Source organism: Dufourea novaeangliae, unplaced genomic scaffold (assembly GCF_001272555.1).
Source record: "Dufourea novaeangliae isolate 0120121106 unplaced genomic scaffold, ASM127255v1 scaffold67, whole genome shotgun sequence".
NCBI lineage: Eukaryota > Metazoa > Arthropoda > Insecta > Hymenoptera > Halictidae > Dufourea > Dufourea novaeangliae.
In genome coordinates, this window is record NW_015373941.1 from 645,852 (window position 1) to 665,908 (window position 20,057).

Sequence of the window (20,057 nt, forward strand, 5' to 3'; positions counted from 1 at the left end):
GTGAAATCGCGGAACAGCGTTGCGCAACCGGTGAATCGGTCAATGAAATCGATGGACACGGAAGGAGTCTTTCCGAGTTGGAAGAGTTGCATCATACATGTAATCAGCACGCGAGTTTCAAAGTTCCGTCGGTTAATTTTCTACGTTTGAAAAGTTTCACGCGTCGAACGAGGAAGAAGCGCAGCTGCAATGCCGTATCATTATTACAAGGTTGCCGTTGTACGGGACATGTTGCCCCTAACGATACGTGTTTAATCGAAGGATCCACCGACCCTTCTGTACTATAATTGTGACTTCCCGTTGTACGACGCCGTTTGACGCAATTCAATCTTTAAAAAAATACATTTCAGTTCTATCGACTCGTACCTACATTAACGTATTCCTTCTCTTCTTTGCTTATCTCTATCGTAATAGGTCTGCGTATTCATTTATCCTTGGCTCCAGTAGATGGCAAACAGATATACATATACCCACATGATATCAGACACCCTATAATGCATCTGTTTGAATTTTTTGTCCTTTATTTATAAAACAGATAAAAATACTGTTCATCTTTGTTTAGGATCAATTGTTCAGATATAATTTCGCCTGCCTGTCAGATTCGTTTTAACGTTGCTTGCGAATATAGAAATGTGAGACTTTCATTTTGATCAAAGATTACAGCTGCGCGATTAAAAAACGCGGGCGACGAATGATATAGTATCGAATATTGTATAACGATAATTTATATCTATACACCTCTTTGCTATACATATATAATGCAAAGTTCGGAATTATTAATTCGAATCAATTTTTTTTTAACAATATATTGAAATAATTTTTAAATTACATTGTCACACTGAAAACGGTGTGTTTGTTCGAACGGAAAGTTCCTGCCGTGCAAACTGGTCTTCCTTCGCGAGCTCCTTTTATAATTCGAATCTCCGATGAATCGGTTGGGTGTGAGATGCGCTTGAAGTGGGGGGGGGGGGGGATAAAAAAAAAAGGAAAGAAAAATTCGATCGCTAGCGCAGCGGCGAACACTCAGAACACGCTTTCTACGGCCGTTCACGTGTTCGAACGAGATAGATAACCCGATTCCTAGTTATTTTTTAAGAGGAGACTTTACTATTGGTGAGAATGGCGGAATAACAGGTCGCGTCGTCGTTCGTAACGTCCTTCAAACGTTCCTATCGATTCGCGAGAGTGCACGGAGAGACGGGAGAGACCAGAAGAGACCGGAGCCGTAAATACGATGTTCACCGACGAAACAGGCTAGTTTGTCGGTAACAGTGCTTGACCGATTGTCGTTTAGTGACTGACATAACGCTTGTCGTCGAAGGATACGGGATATCTCTTTGTTTTTCTTTAATTCTCTTCTTGTTTTCCTCTATTTTCCCCCACTTAAACCGGGCCACCGAAGAGATTGTTTTAAAAATGTCAGACAACGAGGGCAAATCGTGGTGTCATTCCCGTCAAACCTGCGTGGTGCAACCACTCTTGACAGGTATTTAGAATGGAAATTTATGCAATTAACCAGCGAACCGTAATGAGTAACCTCAAAACACGCGGTTCTATTTTATCTTATCGTTTACTCGTATTAGATATTGCGATAGTGATGTAACACGTGGTGTTTCAAAATACGATCCACGTGAGCTGTCTACGATGAAACCGTTGCAAAATTTCTTTGTCCCTTTTCGATTAAGTTTCCTTGCCCCCTTCGATGGATACACAATACACTTGTTGTCTCTGTTTATTCTTTTCAAATGAATCTTTCATAGATTTCTAGGAACATACATAGAGTTTTGTACTATAAATACGAGAGAGGGTAGTTTTATTGATGATGTAGTAAGATCAATTCATTCAGCAGAATTTTAATAGTATATAGGTAGTTCTTTAAAAACAATTGATACAGTGGTGTTCTGAACTTCTGGCCTTAGTGTATGTTTTGCATATCCTATATGAGCACTTGATTGCTTAATCTATATTTGATAATGTATGCACTTAGGAATAATGCAGGGGAGAAGTTTTAGAGGAAACTGTTGAAGTAAAAAATATAAGATTTTGTTTGTTCGTTTAAATGTATCATAAATGTTTGTTTGTAGTACCTACATTAAAATACTTTGTTGTATTCCTTATTTAAAATGTAAATGTCATACTTTCAGATTTATATCAAATTACAATGGCATATGCTTATTGGAAAAGTGGAAAAATGAATGACCATGCTGTGTTTGACTTATACTTTCGCAAAAATCCATTTCAAGGGGAATTTACCATCTTTGCAGGATTAGAGGAATGTATTAAATTTTTAGAGAAATTTCAATATTCTGCTAGTGGTAAGTATCAGTGTATATGTATACCATCACTCAAGAGTTTAAGATACTTATATTCAATATCTATTTTATAGATATTAAGTATTTGAAGTCAACAATGCCATCTTCAGTTGATCAAAGGTTCTTTGAATACTTGAAAGATCTCACACCAAAAGATGTTACAATATATGCCATGGAGGAAGGCTCAGTAGCTTTTCCCAGGTTAGTAAGAAGTCCATGGAACATGCATGTGTCATGCAAATATTATTCAGTTATGTTAATCATCGTCATCATTGTCATCATTTAGGGAAATTTTTCTTGCTCTTAAGACAGCAGTTTAGAGTTAATGTTCGAATGCTTATCGACATTACATATTTGATGAAACATCAAATCTTAATAAGTTAAAACCTCAATGCAAATTGATATGTTACGCAGAATACCATTACTAAGAGTAGAAGGTCCATTAATAATGGTACAACTTTTGGAAACAACACTGTTAACCTTAGTAAACTATGCAAGCTTAATGGCAACTAATGCAGCCAGGTACCGTATGGTTGCTGGGAAAAATATAACATTGTTAGAATTCGGCCTTCGAAGAGCTCAGGGTCCTGATGGTGGATTAAGTGCATCCAAATACAGTTATATAGGTAAATATAACTTTATGTTTTTCTTTAATAATCGACTGATTCACTGCACGCTTAAATTGGTAATTATATGTATCCACACAATCTATAGAATGTTGATCCCTCTGTACACTATATATTTACGAAATTCTTTCAATAAAAATCAATAAGCAGCACCATTCTGTAACAGTCACAACTACCTTGGAGATGAGAAACAGTTTAAGAGGTCAAGTTAAATATATATGAATGCATATACTTTCCATATTTCACACTTTTGTAAAAAAGTACATAAACTGTACATGTTTAGATTAAATTTTGTAGCAGCAATAATAGCACAGCATGAATTATTTTACCTCATATTTTTACTAATTTTCATTTACAGGTGGTTTTGATGGTACCAGTAATGTATTAGCTGGAAAGCTTTACAATATTCCTGTAAGTGGAACACATGCACATGCATATATCACATCTTTTACTGGCATTGATGATCTGCAAGAAAAAGTGAGTCTACAATTGATTAATATGTTTATAAACTGAATTGAAATGTTTTATCCTAATTAATTGTATTTTTTTTTCAGACTTTAGCGCATAAAGAGACAGGAGAGGTTTACGACATTCTGGAGTTAGCTTACAAACATCGGGATTCCATTGCAGCTGATGTAGGAACACTAGTTTCTGAAGCTTCTAGTGGAGAATTAGCTGCTTTAATTAGTTACGCTATTGCTTTCCCGCAACGATTTGTTGCTCTTGTAGACACGTATGACGTGAAAAGGTATGACACTATGTTTATGGTGTTTATATTTTCATTTATCTAATATCTTTTCTTTCCAAATCAACTATTCATTTTTTTCTTTCGTATATATTTGGTACATGTAAGTAGATACTATATTTTAATTTAATTTTATATCTGGGCAATCTTTCTCTCTAACATTAGGTATGCATCTGTGTTTGAATATTTGCATGTGTAATTTCAGACTCGTATTTAAATATGCACTGCTGTGTTTTTATATTCTGTACATTAATGCATAGAACTATATGTTGAATTTATTATCAGTTTATATACAGAGTTCATTATATTTGTTAACGTAAATATTATTACTATTTATAATTACTTAGTATGCATGAATAGTAGTTCTAAGAAATAGTGGTTGAAGTTTCAATTTCCTTGTTCAAAAAAAAAATTTTTTTTTCAATATTTAACTACAAAGAATCGCAATGATTTTAAGAATTTGTCACGTTATCACATACTGCAATTATTTACAAATAACTCAGGAAGGTAAAACGTTTTACACACTTACATAGAATTATATGTATGTGAAAACAATTTCTAAAAAAAAGTGTGCATAAGTGATTTAAATACTATAGGTATTATATGAGTAGTTTCACGTCTATCGGAAAAGTATATTTAATTGGATTTACTACGTGCATTAGTAATTCTAATTACACATTCATAAAGCAGGCATGATGAAACATATACACACTGTAGCCTAACAGGAGTGTGTTTATAGCGTCGAAACCACGGCCAAGAGACAGGCACATATAGCCAGCCTAAATCTAAAGAATAAACGTCTAACAAATGGGTCCAATTCACATGCCCAAAATGGTGTCAGAAACAATCCGGTTATATCAGAAACGACTTCACATCACAAGAATGGCTTTTTAAGACGAGGCGAATTGGGTGAGCTCTATGTGAGGTACGATATTACCCTCTCTGTCTGCTTTGCAGGATAAATAATCATTTTGTTTTTAATCTACAGAACATAAGTTAACATTTATATTAATTTTTATAAGTAGAATAATCATATTTTTCCTGGAGTCTTTATTAAGTTTAATGTTTATTTATTTTATTGGTTCTAAAAATATTGTACATACTTAGAGTTGGTTTTAGTATCTTTGTATCATTAATACCATATACCCAATATTCGTTAAAATACATTCTCATCTGAAATTGATTAATTTTCAAAACAAAAAAAAATCATTCTGTAAAGCGGGCAATTCTATATTTACGAATATCTTTTTTATAACATAAAATAGCAAAGAAAGAACAGGGCAAGTTTCACATTGTTTTTGTTCTAAATGTACGACCTTATATAGTACCCTTCCCAATTCAGCCATATAACTAATCATAAATTTAATACACTTGTTGTTACAAAGGAATAATAAACCATGCCTTGTAATTAAAAAAAATCTTGATGAAACAATAAAAAGTTCAAAACTCCGTTAACAAAAACTTCATAGAGTACAGGTTCTTATCAGTTTGCATATGATGTTAGTTTATAAATTCTGTTGAAAGTAATTTTAAAATATAAAGTCTTTCAAAACTTCATGCATTTTCACTTGATCAATGGTAGTGCATGTTCTATACTTCAGTTTTTAGTAGATGGTAGTAATACATTCATTATATTTTCATTTATGTAGAATCTCCGTAGTTTATTGAAATTTTTCACATAATTTGTAATCGTAGAATGTACTATCCTAGGTAGGATTGCGAAATGTTTTCCAAATTATTGGTGTTTATTTCATAGTAGTAGTACTTCTAAATACATATGTAATTAATAACAGCTGCAAAATTTTGTATTTAGGAGTGGTCTTCTAAACTTCTGTGCTGTGGCATTAGCTCTAAACGATTTAGGGTACAAAGCAATTGGTATCAGAATTGACAGTGGTGACTTGGCATATTTGAGTAACGCAGCTAGAGATATATTCGAAAGAATTGCTATCAAGTATAATATACCTTGGTTTGCTAAGTTGATGATTTGCGCGTCGAATGACATTAACGAAGAAACTATTTTAAGCTTAAATGAACAGGTAAATACATACATGATAAGACCAAGCGGATTCATTTTGTGAATATATTTCCATAAAAGACCTTACTTTTATAGAGCCATAAAATTGATTGCTTTGGAATCGGTACGCATTTAGTAACGTGTCAAAGACAGCCAGCGTTGGGTTGTGTTTACAAAATGGTTGAGATTAATGGCCAACCTAGAATTAAGCTCAGTCAGGAAGTTGGTAAAGTAACAATACCAGGAAAGAAAGATGCGTTCAGATTGTATGGAACAGATGGATACGCTTTGATTGATCTCTTGCAGAGATCTACCGAGGAAGTTCCACAAGTAAAGCAAAAAGTTCTTTGTAGACATCCGTTTCAAGAATCAAAGAGAGCTTATGTTATTCCAACGCGAGTAGAATCGTTACATAAGGTAAATTGTTTAGGTGTGAGATTCCAAAGACAGTAAATGCTTTAACGTCACATGTTATGTAGGTATATTGGAAAAACGGTAAACTATGTGAACCACTACCCACGTTGCATGAAATACGAAACAGAGTTCAGGAATCCTTAAGAGCACTGAGGAATGATCACAAGAGAAACTTAAATCCTACACCATATAAAGTAAGTTTGAAAAGTACTTGAAAATCTTCACATTCTTGTTTAAAATATTTAAAAATCATTATATTGATAATTCAGGTTTCTGTCAGTGATGATCTGTATAATTTTATACATGATTTATGGCTTCAAAATGCACCGATTGGCGAGCTCTCGTGAAGCTATGACTAGATCACGATTGTAAACGGGTAGAAGGATAATATAACATAGACAGTGTAGTCGGATGGTCTACACATCAGATTATACCAAGGGTTTCAAAAGTTTATTTTTTACACTGTTATAAGAACATCTACTTGTACTGTCGTCGTTTTACTATAGTAGTATATTTTGATAACTTATACGAATCACCCTCTACAATATGTTTATATAGTTTTATAAGCATATGATGAATTATCTTTAGGAATCGTTGCAATTACATGTACTATGCCATAAACGTATGATAGTATTTATCATAAGCGGTATTTACTTTTGATTTTTAGCAATGTGTTAAACGGGCATATGTGAATTAGCCATGCACAATTTAGAATGTATATATAACAGAAAAGATAATGCAACCAGCAGTGTAAATGAAATGTAAATAAGCGTTGCTACTTTAAACGAATTTTTCTTATAGAAAAAATGAATAGTCTATTTTGATTTTTTAATTTAAATAAGTTTTTTTTTAGTTTGACAAAAAATAGAAAAAGAATTTGGTAATATAAATATATGTTTAAATGTTCATGATCGTAATATATAAAATAGTTTACGTTCATAAGCAAATAGATAAAAGTTCTCAGATCGACTTTTTTTTAAGGAGAATGTACAAATTTCGCGCATAATAAAATGTACATAGAATTTTAATATGAACAAATATGTACAAAAAATATATCAACGAAAACAAATCTATTTGATACATGATGCTGGTTTTAAAACAGTTCATCTAACGATTCAAGAAATTTATCGAACAAAATGTCGCAAAGTTCGCTGAACTTTTACAATTCAGATTATCTTTTTGTTTTGGAAGTATTTATGTATAATTTGATCTGGTTTTTGTACTGCATTGTTATATCGAAATGTACTTTAGAAAATCGTGTAATAAGTTAGTGTTGAACAGTGATAAATGTTTACACAGAAATTTTATTGTACTTGCATTAGTAGATTTGCTGTTTTTTTCATACTAAAATGATTTAATGTAAGTGAATACACCAATAAAAATAATTGTTTTTATAGTAAATTAAACGAAATATAATCTATAATGACAGTCTGTACATATTCTTTAAAACATTATGAAACAAACCATCTTCAATTTAACAAAATTTGTTGAATATAAAATATAATTAGAAATGCACAGTGATAATTGGTTTCACTTAATAATAATTAAATTTAGTAATCTGTTATTACATTCCAATGTACTAAAAGATCCAACAATCATATATTGATAAATAAAACTTGTTTGACTTGTTTTGCCCCACGTGAGCTTTGGATTATAGACTTCCGTAAATGAGAACACAATTACTGGATGCTTACTACGTATTATGCCAGTACATAAAAAAAAGTAACAGAATTGCAAAATACTGGTACAAAATAAATTATTAAACGATACTGAATTTCTAAGAAAGAATTCTATTAATGTGTAATTCTGTTTATGAAAATATTCCCGGTCAAGTTGAAGGGGTTATATTTGAGGTCAGTGAATCCATCATTGTACTGCTCTCTAACCTGTCGTAGGTAATACTTTAATGTAAACAACAGGAACCTTTGCATGTGCATTTCTTCTTTTGCAGGGCAAATATTCAATGCATCAGTCTGTTATATATACAAAGTCAATTTACATAAAAGTTTTTAAACATCTATCTGAGACAGCAAAGTCTTTGCAAATGTAAAATATGAGAGCAATTCTTCAAATTGTTGCAAAGTTTTGTCCATTTATTACTCTACTGTATAGCTTAATCGTTATTGTTCTGACTATATACATTAGTGGAAAAGTTCCTCCAGTCTTTGTAATATTTTGCATTCAAGTATACCTGAATTGGTACTCAGTGTACAATATAAGTCGTAATGCATCAATCATGAAAGTTAGAACAATGGAAAAAAAATCAGTATGGTATAAAGTGGCAAGCAATGCAAAATATAAATATTGGTACTGTGAAAAGTGTATTAGTTATACATCCAGGGCAACACAACACTGCAACTTTTGCAGAAAGTGTTTTCATTCTCGTGATCATCATTGTTTCTTCTTAGGTGCCTGTGTACTACGACAAAATATTAGTAATTTCATTTTATTTTGTTTTTACACATCCTTAACATGTATATATTCATTATGCACACTTGGGCCATATTTATATGAAAATATTAATCGTGTGATAAGGACAGATATAGACTCTTTTAATATGTTTCTAAACTTTTGTTTCCCTATTGCTCTAGTCAAATTATTATATTCTAGAGAAAACAGTTACATATTACTAGTGACAATGTTTGATATATTAGTTTCCATTTTATTCATTTGCTTAGTATATGCAACATGGAAATTACACAGTTGTATGAGTGGTAAACAGAGGTACTCCAGTATATCAGGAAAACAAAATTTAATGGAAATTTTTGGCAGTTATGGTCTTTTAAACATTATTTTCCCATATAATGGTCTTACACGAACTAGAGATCTAAATGAAAAGTATGAACTCAAACAAGTATAAGTATATTGCTAAAACATGTGTGGAGATATAATCAATGATGAAAGCATAAAAAAAACTTCTAAGGAAGTAGTAACAAACATAAATTACAAATGTTTTTACATTTTGATGTGTATGTATTTGTACATACGGAAAATTAAATATAGATTTTTTATTTATTGTAAGTTTTATTATATTGTAATAAATATCACATATATTTCACACATTCACACATTTACATTTACACTGATGAAATCATACTGCTTTGCACTCTTTATAAAATTTTGTTGGGAATCTATGAAAAAAAGTGTTTTACAATGAAGTGACTTATCGTTTTCAAAATTATATTCGTAATAAAGTTGTATTAAAGGTATAATTATTTGTAATATTATTTGGCTTTTATGTAAATCATAGGAATAATAAATAACTCTAAGTTTATTGCTTCCTAAATGATCTCTCATGCGGTACTGCAATGGAAGAATTACTTTTCTATCAATTTAATCCAAGCACTGTTTAGGTAAATCCTTTCTCGCAGAAATACAGATCAGACACTAATCTGTAATAAAAAATTTAAAACAAAGTTGACATAGACTTCCATTCTTTAGAATATACAATGAAGTTATTTGTAATATTAGTTACCATAAAAAATTGTATCTCTAAGGAAATAAGTTTTATAATTCTGTATGTGCGTGATGTTGCGCTTTAAAGTCATTAGGATGAATGAATACTCCTTCTGTCGTTATCCACTCCACATGGGGACTACTGGGAGAATATTCACCTACAACTTCACTTTGACCACTAATTGGATTACTATAAACTCTTCCACTTACTGCTAAGTATCTACAAAATAAAGGTGTTCTTAAAGTACACTTTCTTAAATTTGACTACAATAAAATTTAAAAAATTAACCATTTTAACAACACTAAGTAACTCACGTGTCTGTGTCTACATGTTTCAACATAACAGGATCATCCCTTTTCCAAAATTCAGTTCGACATACTAAAAGCCAATTGTCTCCATTGTCACCTTCTCCTTTACTATCCCCATAAGCAGATATTTCTTGTTTACCACTAAGAGGTGAGCTAACACGATGCGAATGAAGATTCTTCTTTGTAGTTATGTGTTCTAGCCTTATGATATCTCCACATTTAATCGGAATACTGTTACAAATGATTTTTATGAAATGATATGTCAAATATTTCAGTCTTATGATCGAACTACAGATATTATGCATTGACAGCATACCCAATTCTTTATAATTGAGTGTTAAAAGTTTGAAACTAATAAGGCTTTATTGAAAACTTAATGGAATCCTTTAAGGGAAACATCAATTTCTGTGTAATTTCAGTTTTTATAAATTAATCCATATAGTTTTATATCTGTGTAAAAATCTGTAGTCCAATTATAATTAACTCACATACCCCCTAGTGCATTCTTTTTTTGTTCCAGCTTTAATAAGCCAATATGAATTTCCATCTTCCTTTGTTGATATACCAGTCACTGATTGTTGACCACTGCCACTTCCATATTGTATATCATGAGAATGTAATCTGACTTTGTAGTCCACATTCATTAATTTTAATGCAGAACCACAAGTCACATGTTGTGTTCCTTTAGCTATGCATGACAGATATAACGTTACTATATACATAAGAATATAATTTTTCATTTGTAAACTTATAGAAATACTTTTGGTATTATTAATGTAGTATTATATTGAGTACCAAAGTATTGTGTTTCTGTAGTGAATTTATTGTTAATGCAGATACATATATACAGATCTATATATAAATTAATTTGTTTATAAAATAGGTTAACGTAAAGATACGAGTGATATGAACTATGTTTTATAATATTTAAATAAGAATGCATCATAAAAAAAGAAACATTAAAAAATTCAATGTAATTACAAGATTAACCATTTTTAAACTACACAATAAAGATCGACTTTGACTTAGAGTTAGTAATTAAAATAATGATTTACCTATAACAGAACTTGTCCATAGTGTGATTGCTGTTAAAATCACAAACGGGAAGTAAAGTAAATGTTCTCTCATTTTTTCTAAACTGATACTTTAATGTTTAATTCGCAGAGAAATATGTAGAAGCTGAAAGTTCAATACACGTGTCTACATCTACATACCTACCGTGTTAACTTCCTATTGGTGTAATGTGGCTATATCAGTGGTTCTCAATTGTCTTTCAATCACATTCTCTGAGCGGGATCCGATCAAATTCATAATTGTTTTCCTGAACGTATCAACATCGCCTCATTAAATATGTGGTAACAATCGGTGATAAAGGAATAGGAAGAATACAAATATACAATAATATATTATACAATAATCTGTACATTCTCAACTACATTATATTCATATTTATTTTGTAAATATTTTATAAAACAACGCTTTTCATTTTATTTAAAAAAATGATAAAATCACTAGGCATTTTATTATACTATACAGAATAGTTTATATGGAAAAAGCATGTATCTGTTACATTAAAAAATGCAACAACATACCTACTTGGAATCATACAGGAAATATTAGAACGATCCGCGGATAGAACGGATCAATGTTTTGTAAAATTGCACTTGAAAAATGGGGTAGATTACAGTTGAATATATATAAATTCAAAAAATAACTACCTTGATATAGATAGATTTTACAGTAATAGTACAAGTATTCCAACGTTATCTTCGTATAATAAAACCTTATTGATATCCCCTTAATTGATATTTATGCTTTGATATTACATAACTTTTAGTGTGAAAAATATTTTTCAAAAGTTATACAATTAATGCATAATGTATATATATATGTATATATATATATATATATACATATTTGATTATTGAGTAATAGGAATGAAATGCTTTCTGAGTAAGCATTAAAATCTGCCTTATTGTTTAAACAATTCTAAATTAACTTTACAAATGTATTAAGGAACTGTCTAAGCATTCTCAGAATACACTGTATGTTACGTTTTAATGATCAGTGACAATGAATACTTGAGTTAATACTCAACAACTTTTGGACGGGTCTTAAGATAAACGTATGCTGCTATTACAACAAATATTGCAACAATTGTAGGTATCACTACTGTGAAGACGCGTTGTTTATTCTCCAGAAATTCCTTTTTCCTTTCTTTTTTCTGTTTGTTTGTCTCTTTCGTCTTTCCCTTCAGTTGACGCATCTTTTTGCTATAAATATTAGAAAAAAAAAGTACATTAATAAAATTTATCATCACATAATATCCAAGCAGAACTAAGAAATACACTGAACTATCAGTTTCTTTATAGCATGTTATATAAAATAAAATTTTGTTTTGATTAAACATTCTCTTTTACCAGAAAATCTGGATAATGTTAGTAATAGCTCTACTAAAATATTATTAAACATACTAATTTCCAAGTTAATAAGAAAGTATCATCAATACTATTCAGATATTTTTAAGCGAACATATTAAATTACTAGATGGTAAAATATATTAAACAGTTTTACAATGCATATGTTTTATGACAGTTTGAAAATTGCTGAAGTACTGGAGTTTTTAGATAAATGAAAAATAACACACTCATATGTTTTATCGTCTGTAAATGAGGATGTAAATTTTAATACCTTTAACGATTAGATTAAAGAAATATCAAAGAACTTCAGGACTCCGTCTTGAGATTCTCAAGCAGTAGGGAAAAGCAGATTTGCGTACATGACACGTAATAAAATAACGCTACCCTACCAATAGCAATTTCTGTCACTTCCGCGTGAAGGCAGTCAATTGAACTACGTTAATCAGTAGGATTCAAATGATTCAAATCGAACCAACATTTTCCTGTCCTATGTTTACTTTTATCCATATACGTACATGTATATACGTTTCCATAAATTTAAATAATGAACATATCCTTTATTTTCGTTCTGTTATTACATTTTACGTACCGAAATATTTAAAACGAAACTAAAAAATTTCAATGGTCACGTAGTCCCAAAGATATTTGAAGCTCTAGATGATGATTCGACTGTTCATACAAAAAGTTTAGATTCAAATTTCAGAAATTTATAACTTTTTAATATTGTCTTCAAGTAAAATAAGACACAATTTTCATATACCATAGTATAATAAAACTAAATATATCGATATTTTTTCATTAATCATTCAATGGTATATGTATATATGTTTTACATGTACTTATAATATTTTATGTATAAATATCTCTGCGATTTCTTCATACCAAATAGAAATTATATATTGTAGCAGAGAAAACCTAGTAAGTTGCAACTAAATAATTGGTAACTCATGAATGACTAACATAGTTGAAATTTGATGCTTGGCTGACATATTTCTTGATACTGCAGCCTAGAATGAGTAATTCCCCGATATACGCGATAAAAATTTATATGATAAGAATAAGGACTTTCGCTAATTACGTCGTCATTTTACGTTTTCACTTTCAGTCAGTGCGCAAGTTTAGCATTCTGTGCTATTTTTTAATTTATTTGAATATATTGTGAACTTTATTTCATTTAAAAAAAATATAATATAGCGCGCAACGTTTCGAGGAATTTGTAATCTTTTGGTATGTATTACACAAAGCAATAAATTAAAAAATTAATGTATTGATAAACGGTAATTACAACTTAATGTTAACAGCAAATCAATATTTGTCTAAAATACGATAAACAGTATCTTGAAATTGACATTCGTAGTAATTCTGTATTTAATTCGGCATCGAAGGATACCGGGGATACCGTTTCAAAGCAGGTGTGCAGTATAAAAACAATGTTATGATCGTACACAGTGAGAAACTCGTAAATTTTTGCAAAAGAGAATTGTGAATGCGACCTGTAACGACTTGGTTTCATGTGCATAGTTGAAAATTGCATTTTAAGGATTAGATTATATTTATTAAATTTAAAAGGGGCATATAGGGCATAACGTTGTACGTATTATCATCCGATGGATACTAAGTGAAAGGAAAATGTTTAGAAAATTATTAGAACATAATATAACCATTCGCAATGAACAGTTTTTTTGTCACTTATGTATGTCCGTACACATGAGTCATACAGATATCTTATGTCACATGAATAAAAAGAGACATCAAACACTGAGATGTGATTATACAATTAATATATTAAACAATTGTGCAGCAGAGAAGTACAAGGAGCTTTTAAATAATAGAGTAGCAATAGTGGCACTGAATGCTTTCATGTGCATACCTTGTAATCAAGTTTTCAACAACTTGTCTGTTACTTTAAACCACATCCAAAGTAAAAGTCACATTGATAAATTGAAAAATGAATATGAGACCTCAGATTACAATGAAAACAAAGATATGGTACACATGGCATCTATTAGATCCATAGTTCAAGTGAAGAATATATGTTTGTCTAATGAAGAAAGCTTAATATTAGAAGACACATTTGTTATTACAGGACACACAGAACGTAAGCCTCCTATGGTTAATAAGATATCGTATAATTATTCAAACAGGAATTGTGAAACTCTTGTTAATAATGGGATAGTTATATACAAATATCATCGGTTGATGTGTATATTTTGCTACCATTGTTCTACAACACCAGATGATATTTTGGAACATATTATCAAGTCAAACCATGTACTTAAAACAGAGGAAATAAATAAAAATTCATATAAAATTACAAATGACCAAATGCAACACATACACAATAAATGTGATATAGTATCAAATACAGTACAGTTAAGGTTGTTTGAAACAGAATGTAACAGTATTGACTCATTAGAAAGTACAAATGAAAAAATTCACACTGATCACGATACAGAGAGTGATGAAACCTGGGCAGATGATAAGTCTTTTTCATCTATGAATGTGTTGAGTAATTATTGGGAGGAAAATTATCAGATGTTGGAAAATAACCAAGTTATATTCTTTGATGATGGAAGTATTAAATGTCAAGTTTGTAAGTGTTTTCTGCCATCTCAAAATCATATTTTGCCACATATAAAAGGAATACGACATGCTAAGGCATCTAAACTATCAAATGAAATGCAAAGTACTACAAAAACATTAGAAAAAACAATATGTGTAAACGAGTCTGATCAGATATTGTTAGATAATGGAATTATAAAGTTGACATGTGATACTTTTTCATGCCAACTCTGTAAAAGAAAGATTGATTCATTGCACAATACCTTACAGCATGTCAAAGGAAAATCTCATGTGAGTATGTTAAAAAATCAAGAATCAAATTCGCAGATCAGTGTAGATAACAACAATGTACATGAAAATTCTAAAAGTAATATAAATATAAGTCAAGAATCATTAACTACCATTCTGAAGAATGATATAAATGATAACATACATGGAAAGCTACACTCAGATATTGGGCAGGAAAATCATCAGATTTTGGAAAATAACCAAATTATATTCCTTGCTGATGGAGGTATTCGATGTGAATTTTGTAAATGTATTCTATCACTTCAAGATATCTTGCCACATGTAAAGGGAAGACGACATGCTAAAGCATCTAAACTATCAAATGAAATACAAAGTGCCACAAAATCATTAAAAAAAACATGTGTAAATGAGACTGATCAGATATTGTTAGATAATGGAATTATAAAGTTGACATGTGATACTTTTTCATGCCAACTCTGTAAAAGAAAGATTGATTCATTGCACAATACCTTACAGCATGTCAAAGGAAAATCTCATGTTAATGTGTTAAAAAATCAAGAATCAAATTCGCAGATCAGTGTAGATAACAACAATGTACATGAAAATTCTAGAAGTAATATAAATATAAGTCAAGAATCATTAACTACCATTTTGAAGAATGATATAAATGATAACATACATGGAAAGCTACACTCAGATATTCGGCAGGAAAATCATCAGATTTTGGAAAATAACCAAATTATATTCCTTGCTGATGGAGGTATTCGATGTGAATTTTGTAAATGTATTCTATCACTTCAAGATATCTTGCCACATGTAAAGGGAAGACGACATGCTAAAGCATCTAAACTATCAAATGAAATACAAAGTGCCACAAAATCATTAAAAAAAACATGTGTAAATGAGACTGATCAGATATTGTTAGATAATGGAATTATAAAGTTGACATGTGATACTTTTTCATGCCAACTCTGTAAAAGAAAGATTGATTCATTGCACAATACCTTACAGCATGTCAAAGGAAAATCTCATGTTAATGTGTTAAAAAATCAAGAACCAAATTCACAGATCAATGTAGATAACAACAATTTACATGAAAATTCTAGAAGTAATATAAATATAAGTCAAGAATCATTGACTAACATTTGGAAGACCAAAATAAATGGTAATATAAACGAAAAGCAAAATTCAGTTACTAATGATGTATTACCAAGCACTGGAATGGAGGGTATTGATACATTTAAATGTCATGTATTAGAAAATAAAATTGAACATCCTAATGAAGTTCAGGATTGCTTTTATTGTGAATTATGTAATGTCCAAATTGATATGAGAAATTTCTTTGCACACATTAATACAGAAACTCATAGGCATAGTCAACTTTTGATGCATAGGAGAGATGATATTGTTTTATATAAATGCACATGCTGTAAGTCAATAATACAGGGAAATACTATGTTAATTCATCATTTAAAGTTACCAAGACATTTAAATAATTTAACAAATACATTAGAAGGTATTGAAACAAAGAACATTCAAATATGTAGACATACAAGTTTTGGTACTCCGAACACACTAGGAGAAAGAAGATTTTCACTGTGTACTGTTCTTATCCCAAAAGTGGAAAATATGACCACAAATTTTGTTGAAAAATGCCTCATATGCTTTGATATTTCAGACATCAAGCTTTGTAGTAGTTTAAAGAATAAAATTTGTTATCAGTGTTCTATTTGTAGAGCAAATCTAAATACAGACCACAATTTAATTGAACACTGTCAAGGAAGAATGCATCGAAGGATAATGAAACAGTTATATCCAAATCAAGAATGTGATAGTAATAGTAATGAAACAATGTCAGTATTAGATCGGTTTAATGAATTATCGATTATTGATAAGAAATCTAAAACTTCAAATACAATTGATATTGACTCAGTTACATTGAAGGCTGTACATACAGAAATTACAAAATATATTCAATTATCACCATTTTTATTTAACACAACTGTGATGCATCGAAGTAACGAGAAAACTCTGACTCAACATTTAAACAAAATGTACTGTAAAACGTATTTGGAGCTTGAAGAAGAAATGTATACTCTAACAGAGAAGAGAGTTGACAGCATAAGATATAGTTTAAAGTTCCTTACACCAATGAAAGAAAATTTCTTCTACTGTTTAGGCTGTGAGAAAGATGTCCCAAAGGAGTTACACTTATTGTATGAACATGTGTGTTCAAGACCACATCGAGACCACCAAATCAAGAAATTGTCAAAGGAATATGTGAGGGTGATATCAAAAGCTTCAGTATTCTGTCACCCTTGTAAAAAGTTATTACAAAATGATTGTCAAATGATTGACAATCATATTAAAAAAAAAACACATAAGATGAATTACAAAATGTCTTGCACAGCAATGAATGATTCATTTGATTCTATACTGAAAGAACTTAACGATTTGTATTATAGTATCCAAAGGTTTTCATGTATTTTATGTCAAAAAAACTTTAAATATAAAATACAATTTATAGAACACATTATTATAAAGCACAGTATAAAAATGGAATATTATATGTTTGATTTCTGTATTCCATGTGCTACCTTGTGGTTGGACAATAAAGACTCTTACACCAGTCATTGTAAAGATGTAATACACAAATATTTGCAAAAAAGTAAAGATTTTATGATTGAGGCACTTCCTGAATGTATAACAAAATTATTAACACAAGTTGACGAGGTTGTTAACATTTTATTTGAGCAAACACAAGTTTTAATGAATGACAATATACAAGAGGAAGTGAGACAATCTTTAGAAAATGGGATAAAAGTATTTTTTCCAAATGCTAAAGCATTTTTATTCGGTTCGCGCACGACGGGACTTGGGTTTGCAAATAGCGATATAGATGTATACATTGACTGTGGTAAGTATTATTATACATATTTTAAATTGATCAAGACCTTATAAAGATTTAAACTTCATTCAAAATTTGAATAGGAAACTCGTACTACCAAAGTCTAAATGAAAAAGTAGGAGGCAATAATCTTTTACGCATTGAAAGTGTTTTACACACACTAAAAAAAGAATGGGAAATAAAAGAATTATTAAAAGACTCTCGAACTCCTATAATAAAATTAGTATATAAAAGAACCGGCCTAGACTGCGATGTTTCGGTTACAAATGGTCTTTCTGTTGAAAATTCGAAGCTCATACGGTATTGTATTTTATTTCAATATAATTTATCACTGGGCGAATTTCTTGTTCCCTTCAGTTGTATATTTGTGATTTATAATTTCTAGATCATTTAATGATGCATATCTACCCTGCAGAAAACTCATATTATTTGTAAAAAAATGGTTTTCCCTTTTCAATTTACCCATAAGTCATAATTTATCAAATTATGCTATATGTTGGCTTATTATATTCTACTTGCAAACAAAGTCGTGTTTACCAAGTGTTGCGGAGTTAATTAAAGAAAAAAATAGCTCTCAATTGATATGTGGTGAGTTACATGTACAGTTGATAGTTTTTATTTGTGCTATGCGCCACAATTTATTATACACATAGTTTTGTAATAAAATTTGATTTCAGGATGGGAAACTGGATTTGCACAGCCTAAATGCAAGGACATTTGTGTGCAATCTGTACCAGTATTATTACATGGATTTTTCGAGTTTTATGCAAAATTTGATTACCAACACTATATTGTATGTCCACTTATAGGTTCCTTAGTGGCAAAGAAAGCTTTTACAGAATTAGACGAATTACCTAAAGATATGAAACCTTACCTTGTGCATCTAGTAGTATCTGAAAAACCTGAATACTTTCGTATCGATTCTCCATTGTGTGTACAGGATCCACTTGATTTATCTCATAATCTCACTAAAGCTGTGAAGAGTATTACCGTAAAGTATTTTAAACAATATTGTCAGGCGAGCGCGTCGTTGTTGCGTCCTACATTGGATTAATTTATATATAATACTATATATTTAAATACGAATTTTATACAATTACTTTTCTAATCGTTAGAACAAAATAAGGATCATGAAATGTTTACTCAATGTACAAGTTTTCTTAAGGAGATACATATTAAGATGTTTTTAAGTATAGGACCAAAAAAAAACTTTAATATATCTAAGATTTATCAGGGTGTATTATATTTTTTAGACTGAAGTTACTCATATACTTCTGTTGAAGAATCGTTGAAAAAATCGACAAAATAATTTGCAACATAATGGTTATACATGTTGTAACATGTGTTAATTATTGTAACTTTATTCGCGTATGTAATATATATTTCTATATGTTGACTTTATTACAATGATTACCAAAGTGCTTTATAAGCTGCCTAATAAAAATGTTTTAGATAGTAATATTGTATGATAATGAAAGGAATATATAAATCATACGCATTGCTGCCAATTGTCGATGGTTTTTTACGACTGTTTTTAGTTTGATATAATCATTGTGCTACCAATTTTATTTTTATTATAATATCACAAATGTAGACTATGTTAATGTTAACTTTACAAAATTTTTATTTTTGGGGATGTATTAATTACCGATATTGAATACAAGACGCTTTTAATTTGATACAATCATTGTGCTACCAATTTTATTTTTATTATAATATCACAGATTTAAAGTATGTTTATGAACATTATACTTTATAAAAATTTTATTTTTTTGGAAGATATTGTATTAATTATCGGTATCGAATATTTGAATAATTAAGTTAATTTTAAAGAATAAATTATTCCTCAAACTATTGTTTTTTTCTGTATATCTTGAATCAGTATTATTGTATCTATTAACTGTTAAAGATGTAATAAAACAATATATTTTGGATTAAGTATACCGAACAAAGTATTGTCATCAAAATAATCATGTATTTCATTTTGGATCATTACAAAAGTACTTCATCACTGTACAATTTATATTATTATTTACCTA

The 20,057-nt window shown here is 30.1% G+C and overlaps 3 protein-coding genes across 3 annotated transcripts; 2 read left to right on the top strand and 1 right to left on the bottom strand.

The window, feature by feature from the left end:
* The first annotated feature begins 1,186 nt into the window (after positions 1-1,186).
* LOC107185688 (nicotinate phosphoribosyltransferase) lies at positions 1,187-6,562 on the top strand. The gene is made up of 11 exons (XM_015573430.1): positions 1,187-1,486; positions 2,145-2,315; positions 2,387-2,513; positions 2,727-2,938; positions 3,297-3,415; positions 3,493-3,686; positions 4,423-4,608; positions 5,497-5,722; positions 5,797-6,117; positions 6,180-6,308; positions 6,384-6,562. The coding sequence occupies exons 1-11, from the start codon at positions 1,417-1,419 to the stop codon at positions 6,459-6,461; spliced, it is 1,833 nt and encodes a 610-aa protein (XP_015428916.1). The 5' UTR covers positions 1,187-1,416; the 3' UTR covers positions 6,462-6,562.
* Positions 6,563-8,167: 1,605 nt separating this feature from the next.
* LOC107185708 (palmitoyltransferase ZDHHC22-like) lies at positions 8,168-8,974 on the top strand. The gene has a single exon (XM_015573457.1). The coding sequence runs from the start codon at positions 8,168-8,170 to the stop codon at positions 8,972-8,974; it is 807 nt and encodes a 268-aa protein (XP_015428943.1).
* A 270-nt stretch (positions 8,975-9,244) lies between these two features.
* Positions 9,245-11,029, bottom strand: LOC107185702 (stromal cell-derived factor 2). The gene is made up of 5 exons (XM_015573450.1): positions 10,935-11,029; positions 10,372-10,567; positions 9,886-10,110; positions 9,590-9,790; positions 9,245-9,506 (listed from the first exon to the last, which is right to left on the bottom strand). The coding sequence occupies exons 1-4, from the start codon at positions 11,005-11,007 to the stop codon at positions 9,622-9,624; spliced, it is 663 nt and encodes a 220-aa protein (XP_015428936.1). The 5' UTR covers positions 11,008-11,029; the 3' UTR covers positions 9,245-9,506; positions 9,590-9,621.
* Between the last annotated feature and the right edge of the window lie 9,028 nt (positions 11,030-20,057).

Excerpts from the sequence above, each read along its gene's own strand:
- LOC107185688 (XM_015573430.1), top strand. The coding sequence starts at position 1,417 with ATGTCAGACAACGAGGGCAAATCGTGGTGTCATTCCCGTCAAACCTGC. Across the intron at positions 3,416-3,492 it reads TTGATGATCTGCAAGAAAAA|ACTTTAGCGCATAAAGAGAC; the intron begins GTGAGTCTACAA and ends TTTTTTTTTCAG. Across the intron at positions 3,687-4,422 it reads GACACGTATGACGTGAAAAG|CGTCGAAACCACGGCCAAGA; the intron begins GTATGACACTAT and ends GTGTGTTTATAG.
- LOC107185708 (XM_015573457.1), top strand. The coding sequence starts at position 8,168 with ATGAGAGCAATTCTTCAAATTGTTGCAAAGTTTTGTCCATTTATTACT.
- LOC107185702 (XM_015573450.1), bottom strand. The coding sequence starts at position 11,007 with ATGAGAGAACATTTACTTTACTTCCCGTTTGTGATTTTAACAGCAATC. Across the intron at positions 10,111-10,371 it reads AAAAAAGAATGCACTAGGGG|TATTCCGATTAAATGTGGAG; the intron begins GTATGTGAGTTA and ends CATTTGTAACAG. Across the intron at positions 9,791-9,885 it reads AAACATGTAGACACAGACAC|ATACTTAGCAGTAAGTGGAA; the intron begins GTGAGTTACTTA and ends TTTATTTTGTAG.